General features: G+C 42.6%; 1 protein-coding gene across 4 annotated transcripts in view; it reads left to right on the top strand.

Moving 5' to 3' along the window:
- Nucleotides 1–10,162: 10,162 nt before the first annotated feature.
- The window catches only part of LOC125450038 (5-aminolevulinate synthase, erythroid-specific, mitochondrial-like), a 49,521-nt gene continuing 39,139 nt past the window's right edge, over nt 10,163–20,544 (top strand). For 2 of the 4 annotated variants that reach the window (XM_048525984.2, XM_048525983.2), the window contains exons 1-3: nt 10,163–10,299; nt 16,965–17,141; nt 18,449–18,634. In XM_048525984.2, coding sequence (XP_048381941.1) covers nt 16,976–17,141; nt 18,449–18,634 — 352 coding nt within the window. In that variant the 5' untranslated portion in view covers nt 10,163–10,299; nt 16,965–16,975. Of the gene's footprint in view, nt 10,300–16,949; nt 17,142–18,448; nt 18,635–20,544 lie in introns of all 4 variants that reach the window. The other 2 variants (XM_059643196.1, XM_048525985.2) reach the window with 2 other exon arrangements.

Below are 20,544 nucleotides of genomic sequence, written 5' to 3'. Positions count from 1 at the left end.
AACCTTCTCTGAAATTTCTCCAATGAAATAATATCTTTCCTTACTTAAGGGGACGAAAGCTCAGAATACTCCAAATGTGTTTTCACCTGCACCTTGTACAATTGCAGTAAGAATTCTCTACTGTTATGTACCTTTGAATTAAGATCTAGCATTTTCATTAACCTTCCTAATTACCTCCTGCACCTGAGATTTTTGCAAGGCTAGCATAACTCATCCAACACATGACCTCATAGCCTGGCATATCCCTTACTCTACCATTACCATAAAATCAGGAGACATATCATGGTTCAATTAGGAATGCAGGAGGACGCACCAGGAGCAGCACCAGACATAAAAAGTGGTGGAACAATACAGGACCGCCTGCGTGCCAAACATAATAAGCAGTGACACAAAGACAGAGTCAAGTAATTCCACATTCAACCAAACAGATCTGAGCTTGTAATCCTGTCACATCCTGTCACTGATTGCAGTGGATATTTGAATACCTCACTGAAGGAAGAACATAGAACATAGAACATTACAGCACAGTACAGGCCCTTCGGCCCTCGATGTTGTGCCGACCTGTCATACCGATCTCAAGCCCATCTAACCTACACTATTCCATGTACGTCCATATGCTTATCCAATGACGACTTAAATGTACCTAAAGTTGGTGAATCTACTACTGTTGCAGGCAAAGCGTTCTATTCCCTTACTACTCTCTGAGTAAAGAAACTACCTCTGACATCTGACCTATATCTTTCACCCTTCAATTTAAAGCTATGCCCCCTCATGCTCGCCGTCACCATTCTAGCAAAAAGGCTCTCTTTATCCATCCTATCTAACCCTCTGATTATTTTATATGTCTCAATTAAGTCACCTCTCAACCTTCTTCTCTCTAACGAAAACAGCCTCAAGTCCCTCAGCCTTTCCTCGTAAGACCTTCCCTCCATACCAGGCAACATCCTAGTAAATCTCCTCTGCACCCTTTCCAAAGCTTCCACATCCTTCTTATAATGCGGTCACCAGAACTGTACGCAATACTTCAAGTGCGGCTGCACCAGAGTCTTGTACAGCTTCAGCATAACCTCTTGGTTCCGGAACTCGATCCCTCTATTAATAAAAGCTAAAACACTGTATGCCTTCTTAACAGCCCTATCAGCCTGGGTGGCAACTTTCAATCTGTGTACATGGACACCGAGATCTCTCTGCCCATTCACTACTAAGAATCTTACCATTAGCCCAGTACTTTGCCTTCTGGTTACTCCTACCAAAGTGCATCACCTCACACTTGTCCGCATTAAACTCCATTTGCCACCTCTCAGTCCAGCTCTGCAGCTTATCTATGTCTCTCTGCAACCTACAGCATCCTTCGTCACTATCCACAACTCCACCGACCTTAGTGTCGTCTGCAAATTTACTAACCCATCCTTCTACGCCCTCATCCAGGTCATTTACAAAAATGACAAACAGCAGTGGACCCAACACCGACCCTTGCGGTACACCACTAGTAACTGGTCTCCAGGATGAACATTTCCCATCAACTACCACCCTCTGTCTTCTTCCAGCAAGCCAATTTCCGATCCAAACTGCTATATCTTCCACAATTCCATTCCTCCGCATTTTGTACAATAGCTTACTGTGGGAAACCTCATCAAACGCCTTGCTGAAATCCATATACACCACATCAACCGGTTTACTCTCATCTACCTGTTTGGTTACCTTCTCAAAGAACAAAGAAGAGGTGTAGCAAATATCCTAATCCTCAATGATGGGAGAGTTCAGCCATTAAATGGTAGTGGTGGTGATCAGCACATCTGTGCAAATGTTAAGGTTGAAGTATTTGCAATGACGTTCAGCTAAAGTTCTGGGCCAATGATTAATCTCAGCTTCATCTAGAGGTCTTTACTTCAACTAATTAGATTCACTTCAGTTGACATTGATAAACAGCTCTGATAGGGCAATGGATACTGACTATAAAGGCTATGGGCTCTGACATTTAGTCAATAGTACTGAAACTTTCTTACAATCCTAGCCAAGCTGTTCCAATACAGGTATAGCACTGGCTATCCAACAATATGGAAAACTATCTAGGTAAACCCTGTAAACAAAAAGCAGAACAAATCCAGGTTGGCCAATAATCACTTTAGCAGGTTCTTCTCGATCATTAGTTAGGTCCATATGAGCACAAAATGTACAAGTTAGGTGGACTGGTCATACTAAATTGCCCTTAGGGTTCGGGGATGTGTAGGTTAGTTGCATTAGCCATGGGAAATGCAGGATTATAGGGAAAGAGTAGGTGGATGTGTCTGGGTGGGATGCTCTTCAAAGGGTCGATGTAGACTCGTTGGGCTGAATTGCCTGATTCTACACCATAGGGATTCTATAAAAAAGAGGAGAAACAGGCCATGCAGCCCATCAAGTCTGCTCCACCATTTAAGGAGTTCTGATTGCTGACCCGATAACCTTCAACTTTTCCCTATTGATTCCCTTACTGACTAAAAATCTGTCTATCTCAGCCTCAAATATTCTAAAAGACTCAACCTCTACAGCCCTCTGTGGTAAAGAATTTTGCTGTGTTGCAGCTTTCTGCAGTTTTTCTCCATTTAAATAATATTCAGCTCCTTTATTTTTCCTGCCGAAGTGCATAACATCATATTTTCCCACATTATATTCCATCTGCCAAGAGTTTACCCACTTGCTTAACCTGTCTATATCCTTCTGTAGACACTTTGTGTCTCACTATTTGCCTTCCCACTCATTTTTGTGTCATCTGCAAAATTAGCTATAGTATTTTCATTTTCCTTAACTAAGTCATTAATATATATTGTAAATAATTGTGCCTATGGTACTGATCCGCGTGGCACTTCATGAGTTACATCCTGCAAATGCCTACTTTATCCTCACTCTCTGTAATCTATTACTTAGGCAATCCTTTATCTATGTTAATATACGACCTCTTATTAAATCTTATAAAGTAGCCTAGCATGTGATATCTTATCAAATGACTTCTGGAAATTCAAATATATATCCACTGCTTCCTCTTCATCTAATCTATTTACTCAAATAATTCTAAAGCTGCCGTCAAAAGTGCTATTAAGCAGCACCTTTTTAGCAGTAACCTGTAGCAGTAGCATTTAGTTTGGGTTCTGCTATGGTCATGCAGCTCCTGACCTCGCAACAGCTTTAGGTTAACTGTGGGCGAAAGAGCTGAAATTCAGAGTTGAGGTGAGAGGGAATGATATGAAGGCTAAATGCCAAGTGTGGCGTCAAGGAACTTTAGCAAAACTGACATAAATGGGAACTGGGGGAAACCTCCAATGATTGCAGCCATACCTGGCACATAGGAGAATGGTTGTAGTTGTTGGGTATCAGTTATCTGAGCTCCAGAACATCCCTGCAGGAGCTTTTAGGGTAGTGGTTTAGGCCCAAACATCTTCATTTGTTTCATCAACAGCCTTCTTTCCATCATAAAGCCAGTGGGGATATTCACAGACAACAGTATAACATTCAATATCAACATTGCTACTCTCAAAGAGTCGAGACAAGCCAATACTGGGTTAATTATTACTGTCAATTTTATATTCTACTGCCACGGCAAAAGTCAATTTGCTGTCTGTGATCATAGATGGAGCTTTTTTGTCAACAGTAAATTGATGCAGACAATTGAAATGCCTGTCACAACCGCTGAACGCCTCATAGCTCTTCATCCGTTATCAGATGGCAGTTCTGATACCACCATCTCTGCTTATTACCTATCTCCTATGTCAATGTCAAAGACAAGGGTCATATCCATAATAATCTGGATGATATTCTAGAGCAGTTGCCACAGAGAAAAATTATTTCTCCTTGGACATTTTAACATAGGAGTTAGTTTTTGCACAGGTTAATGGTATAAACATAACTTGATCAGCATGGTGTTGGCAAGTTGAAAGGTATGGTGGCTTCCAAAACTTTGTGCACAGAGTGGACTCTACATTATCCCCTTCTTCAGCAGACATCAGCACAAATTGTTATGGTGCCATCCGAAATCCAGGCAATAGCACCAATTTGATCTGACATTATGAGAATGAGATCTGTCCAAAACAGGCAGTTATGACAGTGCAGACAACAATACTGACTATTCACCTAGAAATAGCAGAACTAAGGTGCAACCTTCGTCCAGACAATGTTGACCAAGCATGGAAATTTCTGCAAACTGGCATCTACAAAGCTGTAGCAACCAGGCCTGGGAGAGAAAGAAACAGGAACAAAAATTGGTATATGACCTACCTTGCTAAATGACTCATATCATTTAAAGTGAGTTGCATAGCATATGACAATCTCAATGCTGGTTAAGGACATGTTCATCTAGAAGAACAAGAATGGCATATATACACAGGATGAAAACTTGCAAGTGCCCTTCCATGCTACTCACTATGCTGATTTGGAAATATATCACCATTCGTTCACTGTCACTGGGTTAAAATCCTGTATTCCTTCTTTAAGGGCTGTGTAGGTTTACCACAGCATAAGGTCTGCAGCGATTCAAGAAAGCAATTCACCACTCCCTTCTCAAGGACAACCAAGATTGGGCAATAAATGCTGGCCCAGCCACTGATGCCCACCTCCCATGAGTGACTTTAAAAAAAACTTGTCAGAACACAGCAATGTCAACAGTAGCAATGCTTTGTGCCAACAAGATTAATCAATAAATATGAATTACAGTATGGGAGGAAGAAATTAACAAGAAGGGCAAATGTACTGAGCAAGAATTTCTATACATATTTATATATTTTTGTGTTGGTTTAGTAGATGAGAATGGAGAATCCACAGTAGATATAAAGAAATGGTAATGTCATAATAAATATTTTCTTGAGCTTGTTACAGAGGAAAATGCCAGAGTCCATTACAAGAAGATTTAATAGCAGGGCACTTGAACAGTGGAACTTGGACCAGACCAAACCCTCTTCAAATATATCAAAAGGATAGTCTCAACCCTAACTTTGATCTTATTTAAAGGCAAGTTTAAGGTGCTGAGTTCCAGATGTAATGTAATTGGTTACACTCCTTGGCTTTAAACAAAACACATTTTATTCTCACCCTCCATAAAGAAGAATAAATATAACTTTAACTCTATTGGAAAACTTAACAGAATAATAGATTATTTAACTACTCAACAGCAAGTGTTTCAATATAGTAATATCCCATAAACACATTGTTGGCAAAAGCAAATTCAGTAAAACAGATTGTCTCACATGCGACATTTCACCAGTCCAGGAAAAAAGAACACCAAGAGAAAATCTGGTTGAGAGAGAGAAAACTCAAGCTTTTTGCTGTGGTTGAGAAAGATCTAACAGGTTCTACTGTCAAAAACCCCAACAATTACTGAAAGCTAATTAATTCTTTGGTTCTATGGGAGCCTGAATCCACCCATCCATTTTGCTTCTATTGTTACAATCTTAAAAACAAAACCCAAGGCCTCATAGGCTGTTTACTTTATTGGCTTGGATGAGGTAGCTTCTCATCTATGGCTCAAAAACTCTCTTCAAAAAAAAGGACAAAAATGTGCCTCTTAAAGCCATAGTTACATCATATCTCCTGCCTTAAAATAAAGAACCATCAACATACAAAGATGCCTTTATACCTTATTAGTACACTACAATACGTATACGTTACATTGACTCATTCAATACTATAGTCCACTTCAATTCAATTCTTCCACCACCAAACACCTTCATCTTCCTACATCAAAATCATGACTACACATCAGCAATTGTGTTCTCTTGTCCTGTTGCATGTATAATTTTCAAATTAAGATTAGATTAAATTCCCTACAGTGTGGGAACAGGCCCTTCAGCCTAATAAGTCCACACTGCTCCTTGGAGCATCCCACCCAGACTGATCCCCCTATAACCCACACACCCCTGAACACTATGGGCAATTTAACACAGCCAATCCACCTAGGCTGCACATCTTTGGACTGTGAGAGGAAACTAGACCCCCCAGAGGAAACCCATGCAAACACAGGGGGAATGTGCAAACTCCGCACAGACCGTTGCCTGAGGCTGGAGTCAAACCTGGGTCCCTGGCACCGTGCCTCCATCCAAGCAGTCTGGTATTTTCATCTTTAAATTTTTCCGAAAACGTTAATGGGTTATCGTCAGTATACACAATTGTCTCGAAACAGTGCAGGTGGCATTAGTGAGCTTGGCTCAAGGTTCATGGAGATGATTGTGGTGAGGGTGATGTTGGGTAAGTTGAAATCTTCTACCATCACTACCTTATTACTTTTACACTTCTCTGAAATTTACCTGCATGTTGCTGTTCTGTTTCTTATATATCATTTGGGGGTCAGCAGCACACTCCCAGCAATGTGATTGCTCCCCACTGGTTTCTAAACTTTACCCATTTAGTTACAATTGAGGAGCCTTCTAAGACGTCATCCCTCCTTTCTGCTGTAATTGAATCCCTAATCAACAGTGCAACATGACCTCCTCATTTACCTCCTTCCTTGACTGGCCTGAAAACTTATATTCTGAAATATTGAACTGCCAAGCCTGCTCTTCTCTCAAACATGTCTCAGTGACAACAATGGTAAAGACATCATACTCCCATAGTTTAATTTGTGCCCTCAACTCATCTGCCTTGACTGTCTGGTTCTCTGCATTAAAATACCATCAAAAAGTGCCAACTGCCTTGTGCCTTAACTGGCTTATAATTTCTGTGCTTTCTCTTTCCTGTTGCAGTCTCTTCTAATTTTGGCTGGGATCTGATAGCACTGGAGAGGGTGCAGAGCAAATTTATCAGGAACAAAAACAAAGTTGCTGAAAAAGCTCACTGGACCTGAAGCATTAACTTTGTTTTTCCCTTCACAAATGCTGCCAGAACTGTTGACCTTTTCCAGCAAATTTGTTTTTGTTCCTGATTTACAGCATCAGCAGTTCTTTCAGTTTTATTAAATTTATCAGGATGTTGCCTGAATTGGATAGTTTCAGTTATGGGTAGACTTCGGTTGCTTTTCTCAGAGCAGAGGAGATTGAGGGGACATGATCGAGATGTATAAAATTGTGAGGGGCATAGATATGTTAGACAGGAAGACACTTTTCCCCTTTAATGGAGGGATCATTGACAGGGGCATAGATTTAAGGTAAGGAGCAGAAGGTTTGCATGATACATTCACTACTTTTAAGGGCAATCGGGGTAGAAACCCTAATAACATTGAAGAGGTATTTGGATGTGCACTAGTGATGCGAAGTCACACAGGTCTGTGGGCTAAGAGTTGGAAAATGGGATTAGAATATTTCAGAAGCAATGGGCTGAAGGGCCCACTTCAGCCCACTGTTGTGCTGTAGATGTCTATGACTCTATTTTCTCCTGCTAAACCTTCTCTCTGGACCCACTATTTCCCCTTCCTTCCCTGCCCACTGAGTCAGTTTAAACTCCCCTCAATAAAACTAGAAAACCTCCTTGCAAGAATCTTGTTCCCATTTCTGACACGGGGCAACCCATTACCCCCAAACAGTCCCACTATCATAGAAATCTAAAACCCTCCCATCTGTACCATCCGTCTTTATCTGGGCTAACTTTCTAGTCTATATACACTAACACGTGGCACTGGACAGAATCCAGAATTGATTATCTTTTTGATCCTATTCTTTAATCTACTTCCTAGTTTCCTAAGCTCTGCTTGCAAGATCTCAACCCTTTTACTATGTATGTTATCGATACTTAAGTGTATCATGATCTCTGTCTGTTTGTCCTCTCCCTTCAAAATACCCTGCAGCCATTCACTGACATCTCTGACTCTAGCACAGTGAGGTAAGATATCATCCTTCACCAGCTTCAAAATCTCCCCTTCCCCCACCGCATCCCAAAACCAGCCCAGTTCGTCCCCTCCCTCCACTGCACCACACAACCAGCCCAGCTCTTCCCCTCCACCCACTGCATCCCAAAACCAGTCCAACCTGTCTCTGCCTCCCTAACCTGTTCTTCCTCTCACCCATCCCTTCCTCCCACCCCAAGCCGCACCTCCATTTCCTACCTACTAACCTCATCCCACCTCCTTGACCTGTCCGTCTTCCCTGGACTGACCTATCCCCTCCCTACCTCCCCACCTATACTCTCCTCTCCACCTATCTTCTTTTCTCTCCATCTTCGGTCCGCCTCCCCCTCTCTCCCTATTTATTCCAGAACCCTCACCCCATCCTCCTCTCTGATGAAGGGTCTAGGCCCGAAACATCAGCTTTTGTGCTCCTGAGATGCTGCTGGGCCTGCTGTGTTCATCCAGCCTCACATTTCATTATCTTGGATTCTCCAGCACCTGCAGTTCCCATTATCACAGATATCATCCTGGAGTCTCTTTTGCAGTTGCAGTAACACCTGTTTGTTCTCTTTATAATTGAATCCTCTTCCACTGTTCCACTGTGTCATTCTTCTTCCTTCTTTTTGTGTAGCAGAACCACTGCCCAGTGCCATGATGTTGGCTCCCACAGCATTCGCCTCCACATTCATCTCCTCCACTTAAAATGTCACATCTGTTAGAAAGGGGGCAGCCACAGGAGATTCCTGCAGTATCTACATTCTACTGCTGTGCCTGCTGGTCTTCCATGCCCTTTCTGTTTGTTCAGTCTGCAGACAACCACCTTATTGACCGTGCTTTCTGCAACTTAGTCAACACCACAGATGCTCCACGGTGAGTTCACCCACAGCCCCAGCTCTGAAATACAGTCAATACCTGCAGTTGGATGCACTTCCTGCACACATGGTTACCAGGGACAGCTGAAGCTTCCATGACTTACCACATAGCACAGAAAGAACATATCACCGGTGAGAGCTCTGCTGCCATGATTTTCATTAAGCATCTAAGTTACTCCAATTTTTGAAAAAAAATTATGCTCATGTAAGAATGCTATTAACTTGCATATCTTACATTAACCGTTCTTCCCTTACTATATCTTGGTACCATACCATACCTATTTGTATTACTATGTTATATTAGCCCTGTAACCTGTGTTGCACCCCCTCCAAAGCTTCCATATCCTTCCTGTAATGTGGTGACAGAATTGATGCAATACTCTCAGTGTGGCCTAACCAAAGCCTTATAAAGCTGCAATATAACATCCTGACTGTTGTGCTCAATTCCCTGACCAGTAAAGGCAAGCATGCCATATGCCTTCTTTACTACCATATTGACTTGTGTGACCACTTTCAGGGAACTATGGACTTGAATCCTAACATCCCTCAGCACATCGACGCTGTTCAGGGTCCTGCCATTAACTGTATATTTTTCTTAACATTTGATCTCTCAAAGTGCAGCACCTCACACTCACCTGATTAAACTCCAGCTGCCATTTCTCCGGTTACATCTGTAACTGATCTGTATCCCATTTATCCTTTGACAACCTTCTACACTATGCACAACTTCAATGATCTTTGTGTTATCTACAAACTTACTAACCTGCCTAAGTTTTCATCTATGTCACTGATATATATCGCAAATAGCAGAGATGTCAGGAAGGATCCCTGTGGAACACCACTAGTTACAGACTTCCAGCAAGAAAAAAAACCCTTCCACCACTACCCACTAGATCCAAACATTTGGCCTTTCAAATTTTCAAGATGGGCCAAATGATCCTTCTGAGCATCAATTCTACTTTAATGTGTGTGAAGTTTGCAAAGTCAGCATTCTGGTGCCCACCCCTATATGCGCAAAGCTGGTGCTGAGTCACTGCAGTCCAACTAAGTGTCATGTTAGGCTATCTGAGGGGGTAGTTAACGCACCACTGTGAGAAAAGCACCACATGGCAACTACTAGCTATGTAAGGATGGCTAACAATAGTGAACAAGATAGAGGAGTAATTACAATAACAGTTTCATAGACACCATTACAGATACTAGTTTTCAATTTGAGATTTGTTCATTTATAATTAAATGGCTACACAATCTAATTCTATTCCTATGACCATGACATTTCAGACTGTTACCGCCTTCCCAATGTTCTCAAGTAAGGCATTCTGTGTACCATTTCAGAACTGTTCAGCCCACTCGTTCTGCACTTTCCAGAGCTGCAATCTTATCCTTCCTCCAGCAGGTCCTTCCAAGCTTCTATCAGGCACCCTGAGCATGCAGCCAGCTCCTTATCTGAGCTGCCCCAGCACTTGACAGGGAACCAATTGCTACCAAGTATGAAATCACACTCCACCCAACAGCAATAGCTTTCCAGAGCTTAAAGAAAAGTTTTGTTCCAATTTTCCTAATCGTTGAATGTTCGTTCTCAGTGCAGGACAACAGGCAACTAACTGGAAGTGATTGAAACTGAATTCGTGAATATTTTGACAGGTAAGAGACTAAATAATGCGAGACTGCTGTATAACAACTGTTATGACATTAAATAAATCATATTGCTCTTGTATTCTTTATAAAGAGCGTAACTTTTCAGAAGTCAGTAGGAAATTGTAAGACTTAAATTATGAATTATTCACAAGTGCAGTAAGTGTCTGCCAATTTATTCTAGTTGAACAGTTATGCTTGCGTGAAGGCCTTCTCATTGCTGATGGGAATGGATTTGCTTACTGTTGGGTGAAATTCATGGGTTGGGGCTGGTAGGAAGGGTGCCTCAGCATGAGGACTGCAGATCTCAAGACCAGATAAATTTCTGAGTGCTGGTTTTATGCGGCATTTAAATTAAGGTGACAGGAAGCCCTTAAAGGATGTGGGAGAGAGGCTTTTAGTGTCAATGTAAGCCACAGAAAGAATAGGAGCCCTCCTTGAACTCTCAGTGAGCAAAGGATGAGCAATGTCACTGGTCTGCACTAGGTCTAATGTGTAATATGTTCAAAGTTCACTCATTTCGATGACCAGGACTAGTCCTCACTTATTCATATGATGCAGCACTCGCACTTTCTTGTGAGCACTTGCACTAGCACCCTCTTATCTGAACCAAAATACTCGCTCACTGTCCCTCACTGATGCCTCATTGATACACTCTAAACACATTTGGAGTTCTGGGCTGTACCTCTTCCTACCCTTCCATTACACACTCACAAACATTTTCTGAACTCCAACTCCTGATTTATAGTTGATTCCCCTCATTGCACTCTTACTCCTATAAGACTTGCTGTATGACTGAGACAGTTCAAAAAAGCCTGCAGGTTCTGAGGTCAGGTATGGAGGAGCTGGGTTTTGTCAGAACTAAGCAAGTCTTTTTGAAAATATTAAAAAAATAGAAATTTATGGGATTTGAGTATCTCTGTAAGGCGAGGCTAACATTTATTACATCATTAATACCCTTCTGCAAATGACGGTAACCCATCTTCCTATACCACTGCAGCCCATATGGTGTAGGAATACCTTCATAATTACACAGAAAATAAGATCAGGATTAGACCATACCATAATTTAACCTGTTCTGCCATTCAAGATAATCCCGGGTGAGCTTTGGCTTCATCTCCATTTCTCTGTTTTCTCCCCAGATCCCTTAATTCTCGGAGACCCCAGAAATCTGACTATTTCAGCTTTAAATATGTCAAATGTGGAGGCATCTATAAATTTCCAAAAATTCACAAGCTTTTGAGTGAATTGATTTCTCTTCATCTCTGTCCTGTCAGGGAGGGAGTTCCAGGACTTTAACACAGTGACAGTAAAGGAACAAAAACAAAGTTGCTGGAAAAGCTCAGCAAGTCTGGCAGCATCTGTGAATTAAAAAACAGAGTTAACGTTTCGCGTCTGGTGACCCTTCACTGGAATTGATGGTGGCTGGGAAAACGTCAGGTTATATGCAGAAAAAAGGGGAGGGGAATGGGGTCAGGAGTAAACAATAGGATAGAGCCTAAAGAGAGAGAACAGCAGTTGGACAGACAAAGAGTTGATAACGATCAGGCTGGCAGGGTGAATAGTTGATAATGGAGACTATTAGTGACTAATAACAGGTAGTGTGTAATGGCAGGCTGTGTGGGGTAGGGGGCTGGGACATGGGAGAGTTTAAGCCAAAGAATAATTGAATTCGATATTGAGTGCTGAGGGCTGCAGGGTCCCCAAGCAGAAAATGAAGTACTGATCTTCCAGGTTGCATTGAGCTTCACTAGAACACTGCAGCAAGCCAGAGACAGACATGTTGGTCAGGGAACAGGATGTTGCATTAAAGTGGCAGGCAACAGGTAGTTCAGGCAGAAAATAGATGCTCTGCAAAGCAGTCACCCAGTCCATACTTCAGTAGAGGAACCTCTGTTAGGATTGCATGTGACTTTGAGGAGAACATTCAGATGGTGGTGTTCCTTTGTGCCTGCCATCCTTGTTCAGAGGTTGCAACCTGAAAAGAACTCTTTCACAAACTCTGACACATATTGTGGGCTGTAATAGCCACCCTGAGGTTGGGGTAGGGGTTGGGGTGCGTAGGGTTAGTGTTGGAAACCATGGAACCTCATATTGTGCAGACATTGACCAAGGAAATCTCTTATGACACAGATGCCTATGACTCCTGCACATGATGAGTTTTCTAACCACTCCAACAAGGGTTGAGAATGTTTTAGGGCAGGGGTCTCTTGCATTCCAAATAGCTCATAGTTTTCCACTCTTCACAAGGAGCAAGGCAAACATGTGATGGACCACTTTCCACTTGCTTGGATGAGTGCTGCTCCAACAACACTCAGTAAGCCAGACTCCAACCAGAACAAGCAGTCCACTGTGCACGGACACTGTATACACACCTTAGACATTTGTTCCTTTTATCACTGATACATAGTAACAGCAATATGCTAGTGGTCACAATATACTGCAATAATTAACCCAGGCTCCTTTAAGAGCAACTTCCTAACACGAACCTCTACCATTGAGAAGGATAAGGGCAAAATGCACATGGGAGCTCCGTCACCTGCAAGTTTCTTTCAAACCAAACACCATCCTGACAAGTGTTTCTTCAAATTTTCTGACTGACTGCCCCAGCCTCTGAGGCCCATGTGTGACAGTGACCTCTAGAACCAGACGTCAATGCTGCAAATGGTATCCTAATGCCAATTGCCATGCGCAGATCACCAGAGCAGTTGTATTGATCCATATTGGAATGAAATTGCTGTTCCTTCACTGTCACGGAGTCAAAATCCTGGAACTGTCTTCCTGACAACACTGTTCTCCCACTCCCAGGGACTCCAGCAATTTATGAAGGCATAGGTAATTAGGCATAAGCAACAAATGTTATCTTAGCCAGCACTGTCCTTTTCCAGGGAAAGAGCAAATAGATTAAAAAAAGCACCCATTCCTCATGACAGCCCACACACTGATGGTCCTTTCCTTTGTCCATCTTATGGCACAGAATGAAATGCTAAATCCAAACAAATGCAGCCATTGGGATTGATACCCACTCCCACATCACCTACACATACAACCCCAGAACCTCTCAATCAAATGGGTCTTGCTCCTGAAAGCCCTGTGCTGCATGTAATTCTCCTTCGCGGAAGTATTCAAAATGGTTTTTTTGGCGACCCAAATCTTCAGCAAACATTGGGCGTGATCAAACTGTTGCTCTGGGTGTGGCAGAATATCTCTAGCTTATCTGAACCATACAGTCAGCAGTCAAGGAAAGGCAGTCATGGGCTGCTGGGACTGTTTACTGACAACTCTGCTCAAAGCAGCTAATTCATTTAGTCAGAAACAAACTGGATAGAGAACAATTAGAATTTTCAGAACTGAATTCAGTCTGACAGCAGTTACAAAGACTGGACAAAGACTAACTAGGGCAAAGAACCATGTTGGAGATTTGGTTCAAAAACATAAAATGCTGGGGAAGTTCAGCAGGTCTGGCAATATCTATAGAGAGAAATCAGAATTAACACTCAATGACCCTTATTCAAAAATGATAGTAGCTTGGAAAAGGTAGGCGGATAGATGGAGATGGTGCCCAGAGAAACAGAAAAAAGTTAGGCAGAATGGATAATAGTAAGGCACGGAATAAAACAAACTGAAAAGGGGGACCATAAAATGGGCTGGCTATGCTTGGGGGTGATCAAGGGCAAGGAAGGAGGGGTTTGGGTTCTAAAATTATTGAATTTGATGTTGAGTCTTGAATGGTTCTCAAGCAGAAAATAAAATGCTGTTCTTCCAGCTTGCGCTCAGCCTCACTGGAATACTGTAGCAGGTTAGAGACAGAAATGTTGGACAGACAACATGGTATGGTGTTGAAGTGTCCGGCTACTAGAACTACAGGGTCTTTTTTATGGATAGAACATAGGTGTTCCACAGAGCCGTCATGCAGTCCGTGTTTTATCTCCCTCATGTAGAAGAGGCTACATTATGAGCAGTGGAAATGGTAGGCTAAATTGAATGAAGCACAGGTAAATCACTGCTTCACCTGGAAGGCGTGGCTGGGACCTTCCCCCCTCCCCCACCCCCTCACTGAACCCTGACTTCAGCATATATATCACCTTTCCCTAACTATTATCAGCTTTGAAGAAGGGTTACCATAGCCAAAACGCTAACTCTGCTTTCTCCGCCTAGATGCTGCCATAGCTGCTGGGTTTCTCCAGCAATTTCTGATTGTGTTACAGTCTAATAGGAGTTGGATGATCAGATTTATATAAGTTGGAGTTAAATATACTGCAGTATTAAAAACTGTGCAGTCTGGCTGAGGGGTGTGAGATTCATTGCAAGTAACGTAACTCGCTCTTAGTCTCACCAGTATTATACGGCAATGGGACCCAAATTCCTGGACAATGACCCTGTCCATCAGGCCCACATTCCTGCAGCATGGCCTTCCACCTGAAGTCCTAATACTGTGGACAATGACCTTGTCCCTGCGGACACTGCACTGTAGAGTATGGCCCTGTGACTAAGGCCCCACATCCTGAAGCATTGATCTGTTCCTGGAAAGCTGTAGCGCGGACAAAGAAACTGGGCCTGGGGCACCCCATAGGAACATGGCACTGTTTGTAGGATTCTACATCCTAGATCCTGTCTCATGGTTCCTCCATCCTTAACAATAGCTTTGTCCAAAGTACTGTCGGTTCTGCAATAATGCGTGTTCTGGCAACATGAATTGGCTATAACGTGGCTAATGAATAGGGGAACGCTGTTTCTAAAACGCGAACTTGTGTTGGTTATAACATGAATCCATAGGTGTGCGGAGGAGTATGCATCGACATCACATGATCATTTCATGGACTTTGTCCTGCGCATGCACAATGGTAGTGCCGAAACAGTCTCTGCGTCAGCATCATGTGATTATTTTGCAGACTCTCGGCATCAAGAACCTACATTTCTATGAATGAAGCATATGCTCTAGGCTTTAAGGTGGCAAAAGATCATACGACTGTGCTGCCAATGCCAATGCCAGTGGGGGCTTAAAGCTTAAAGCTGTGGTTGTGTATCACTCTGCCAACCTGCGAGCCTTAAGTCCACTCTAGGTGTCTACTTTAGGTCTAGCAAGAGAGGTTAGATGACAGGGCAATATTTTTCTGACATCATTGTTGATGTTTTGGAAGGTGTCTTTAGAAAGTATTGCAGGAAAAAAAAATTGCACTTTAAGATTGTCTTCATCTTGGATAATGCGCCAATCCACCTTCCCACCATTGGTGAGCTTCCTGAAAACATCAATGTCCTATTTCTACCCCCAAACACAATCTCTCTGCTTCAGGCCATCGGCTAGGGTGTAATAGCAGCTTTTAAAGCTTATTATTTCAGACACACAATTAAAAGGCTGATTGCAGCCACTGATGGGGGTCGGGGGGTTGGTGGTGCTAAGGACTGTGCTCTTCAATTTTGGAAGAGCTTTAACATCAAGAATGCAATTGATATTATCATGGAGCCCTGGAGTGATGTCAGTAAGTATTGCTTGCATACTGTTTGGCAGAAGCTTCTCCCAGATTTTTTTCAAGATTTTAAAGGTTTTGATCCATCAGTGGAACTTTCAAGAATCAAAGAATATTGTGTTGATTTTGCAAAGCAAGTTGGATTTGAAGAGTGAGGATACTGAAGAGCTGCTTGAGTCTCACTGTGAAGACTTTTCTACAGCTGATCTACAACAACTTGTCACTGAGGGGCAAGTTAAAACCGGAGATGAAGAAGATGAAATCCAGGATGCAGCACCAGGAGAGTTTTCCACTTCTGTTCTGTCTTCTATCCTGTGGGAAACTGAGAAGCATATGCAGCTCAGAGGACAACAATTACAATGCAAAGTGTAGCAGGGTAGCATTTTGTGGCGTAAGATCTTATTTGGTACAGCTTCTTCATGAAAGAACAAAAAGGGCAAAGCAGTGAAAACTGGAAGCTTTTTTTAAGCCAACCCCCAAGAAACAGTGAGAAGACAATCAACCACAGCCACCTACTTCTGGATTAACTATTTTTTACCATAACTCTGAAACCACAACTGTACCTGAAGGTGATCTGAAGGTGATGATGATGTTTATGATGATGATGACCCTCAGCTCCTGCATTAACAACACAGCAACATCAAAACTTCCTCCCCCATCAAGTCATTTTGATATCTTTTCAAGGTAAGGTGGTTTATTTCATCATTACATACAAATTTATTCAAACTGTGTTATCCTTTGCGTTAGGCTTTTGAATGACTTTTGAGAAATTTTGAGTGATTTTTTTGGTCTGCCCCTAAACCTGCTTTTTCCACAGGGCCTATTATTTCAAAAGTGCGATTTTTGATAACATGGTGCTGCGCAGGAATGCAACTATTGCATTATAGCGAACCAACTGTATTCTAATCCTGTGACCCTGCACTTGGCGTTTCTCTCCATGGGATCTTGCATCTAACTCCACTCTTCCTGGGGACCACACTTGGCCTTTCTCTCTCTGGCTTTTACATGCCTTCTTTTTTGCTGTGGTCCTGTTCTCCACTCTTTCCCAGGGATCTTGACCTATCTCCCTGGATCCTGCACCCAGCCTCTCTCCCCGGGATCCTGCATTCAACCAGCTGGAGCTCAGTCACTCTCTAGCCTTGGGGGCTGTCTTTCTCAGCAATGAAATGGTTTCAGATATATCTGACACAGTTTCCTTTTGCACAGTAACGTCGAAGATGAACATCTTCATGCACAGGTGCCCGTTTCTGTTGCGAGTTCCTCCTGTCTTCCTCCAGAAAGCAGGCCAATCTCTGTTCATCTATGCTCAACGCTGTCCCGTGATGTTTCGCCCACTGTCTACAAGTGCCCACATAAAGTGGCTAAAAAAGAAGGAACCATCTGGTAAGACTGGGGGCAAAGGGAAATTTCTTTTATTCACACATGGGAAGCGCCAGCTAACCAGCATTGATTGTCCATCCCTAGCCGCCCTTGAATTGATAGGCTTGCTAGGCCATTTCAGAGTGCAATTAAAGGTCAATGATATTGTTGGATTTGGGGTCACACGTAGTCCATGGTTTCCTCCCCGAAAAATCAGATGGGCTTTTCGTGACAATCGGCAATGTTTTCACAGCCATTAATAGATTCTTAATTCCAGACTTTTGTTTTTTATTGAATTTAAATTTCACCATCTACCATGGTGGGATTTAAACTCAGGTCCCCAGGACTTTACCTGAGTTTCTGAATTAATAGGTTTGTGATAATACCATGAGCCCATCACCTCCTTTTCCTGTTTTATGCTGAGTTTCTATCTGTTTCTAAGCAATCTTTAACTGATTTCAACAGATTGATCTACCCATAAAAAATTTCAGGGTAGTCAAAGCATGGGATTAGATATACAGTAGGATTTCCTTTACACTGTCCCCAGCAAACATTATCAGGACAGGAACAGCAGGAAATTTCATAGAAAGTAAAGGTCTCTGTGCATTGTCTTAATTAAACACTCCCAGGAGAGATGTTGTGTGTGACTAGATACAGAGTGAATCTCTGCACTGTCCCCAGCAATTATTCCCAGGGCAGCTACAGCAGAGGGATAGATTAAAAAAAAAAGCTCCTTCTATGCTCACCCTGTTAAACTATCCCAGGAAAATACAGTACAGGGTTAGATACCGAGTAAAGTTCTTTCTACGCCAAACACTCCCATAGCAGGTGCAACACGGTGTTGGATACACAACAAATTTCCCTCTACGCTGTCCAGAGTAACGCTGCTCTTACATTGCTCAATTCAACACTTTAATTGTGGGTACATCTAGGAATTTTCCTGCTGAACTAACTATGTCGACTTTGCTACCTCTTTGCAACCCAGCAATGTAAATAACTGAGATCCCTGAGCCAGTGATGATATTGTGTACAATACAGCAGGGCAAGCAGCATCAGAGGAGCAGGAAAGCTTGTTGTTCCGTCCCGACCCAAAACGTCAAGCTTTCCTGCTCCTCTGATGCTGTTTGGCCTGCTGTGTTCATCCAGCTTCACACCATGTTGTCTCAGATTCTCCAGCATCGGCAGTTCCTACTACTTTTGTGTACAATACAATTCTGCATAGAATGTGTCATTGTTGATCAGCTCTCTGTTATAATGCTGAGATCAACGAAGCTGCTGTTCTTGTTTAACATGTATTCAGTGTCTGGATGTGCATTTATGTTTACTTTCAGATCAGGGAACACTGATTGCATCAGGGTTTTCCCGTACAAAGGCAGTGGTTCAGTACTCCAATCAGGCTGCTGCACCCAATGATGCCAGCTTCAGTGCTAACTGTCCTTTCGTGGAATGGGAGATCAAAAAGGATATCAACATGGTCATTCGCAAAGCAAGCCTGGCAGTACAAGAGGATGTGACAGGTACCAGCCCTCAATAATGTGGAAGTGAGTAGATTAAGAAGATTAAAAACAAAGGGAGTTAGTCTTGCATTTCTTCAGTATCTTTATAACCTAAGGGTACACCAAAGTCTTATAGACTTATTGAATGTTGCTTTAATGTAGTCACCATTTTTGTGTAGAAAACACCGTGGCTAACTGACACCATTCCATAATTGCTGCAATTGTACAGGGCCTTGGTGAGATCACACTTGGAGCATTATACGCCATTTTGGTCTCCTCATCTGAGGAACTTTCCGGCTATAGATACAGTGCAACAAGGGTTTACCAGGCTGATAACAAAGTGTGGAGCTGGAGGAACACAGCAGGCCAAGCAGCATCTTAGGAGCAGGAAAGCTGACGTTTCGGGTTGGGACCCTTCTTCAGAAATGGGCTGACCAGACTGATTTCTGGAATAGCAAGACTGACCTATGAAGAGGGATTGGATCGGTTAAGACTATATATGTTTCCAGCTGAGAAGTGTTTAGAAACAGTTTCGAAGAATGAGAGTATGTTTCACAGAAATCCATAAAATTCTAACACGATTAGACAGGGTAAACATAGGAAGGATGATCCTGAAGCCCGGAGAGTCCAGAACCAGGTGTCACAGTTTAAAGATACAGAACAATCCGTTTAGGACTGAGACGATGACGAATTCCTTCACCCAGAGAGTGGTGAGTCTGTGGAACTCTCTGCCACAGAAAGCAGCTCAGGACAAAACAATAATGTTTTCAACAAGAAGATAGACATTGCTCTGAGGGGTAAAGGGCTGAAAGGGTATGGTGTAGAAAATGGGAAAAGGGCACTCAATTGGAAGATTAGTGATGATCATTTTGAATGACAGAGCAACCTCGAAGGGCCCAGTGGCCTACCACTATTACAATTGTTTATAGAATAGAATCCCTACAGTGTGGAAACAGGCCCTTCGGCCCAACAAGTCTACACTGGCCCTCAGAGCATCCCACCCAGGCACTTCCCTATAACCCACCTAATCTACACATCCCTGAAGACTATGGGCAATTTAGCATGGGCAGTCGACAAGTTTGGACTGTGGGAGGAAACCAGTGTAGACATGGGGAGAGTACGCAAACGCCACACAGCCAGTTGCCCAAGGGGAGAATCAAACTCGGGTTGCTGGCGCTGTGAGGCCGCAATGCTAACCACTAAGCCACTGTGTTGCCCATCTCTTTAAGCCTCCCCTGTCTTTCTCTCCGTCTCATAGAATACTTCTGTTATAGTAATGACAAAATTATCCACTTAGTTGGCCAGGAAGGGTTTCCACATTCTTCTTCAAATCATGTCATAGAATCTTTCATGACCAGTTGGGACGATAGATAGGGCCTTGAAAGTATCTTACCCAAAAACTTGGGCCTCCAACTGGGCAGTACTGTGGAAAAGTATGGTTATATTTTATATAAAATAATAGATTACTGAGACTGAATTTGAGGAATATAACTAAGAAATGTATGGAGCTTCTATAATGAGTAACAGGGAATTAACCAGGGGGTTGAATCTAATGGAGAGGTTCAGGCAGGGTTTATACATCGACTAACAAGCCCATGAATCTCCACAAGCCACTGTCTAGTAACGGCACTGAAAAGGTTGAATAAGAAATGACGGGTGTGATGGCAGGCTATTCATTTCTTGGGAGGATGTTGTTGTGACACTACTCAAGAATCCTGGTGCCATTCAGGTAGTGCAATCCAACAATTTAATCACCCCATTCAATTCATTAATGCCGTACCATAACTGTAGTGTTTACTATCTGCAGGAAGCACAGCAGTTACTAATTAAAGCTTCTCAAATAACATATCTCAATCCTGCATACTCATCTGTGAAGGAGAACACCAGAAAGGGAACACCATTGTCTCCATGCTTGCCTTCATGTTACACAG

This window comes from Stegostoma tigrinum, chromosome 49 (assembly GCF_030684315.1).
Source record: "Stegostoma tigrinum isolate sSteTig4 chromosome 49, sSteTig4.hap1, whole genome shotgun sequence".
Classification (NCBI taxonomy): domain Eukaryota; kingdom Metazoa; phylum Chordata; class Chondrichthyes; order Orectolobiformes; family Stegostomatidae; genus Stegostoma; species Stegostoma tigrinum.
Note: the sequence above shows the minus strand (reverse complement) of the source record. Positions and strands in the feature narration are given on the sequence as shown.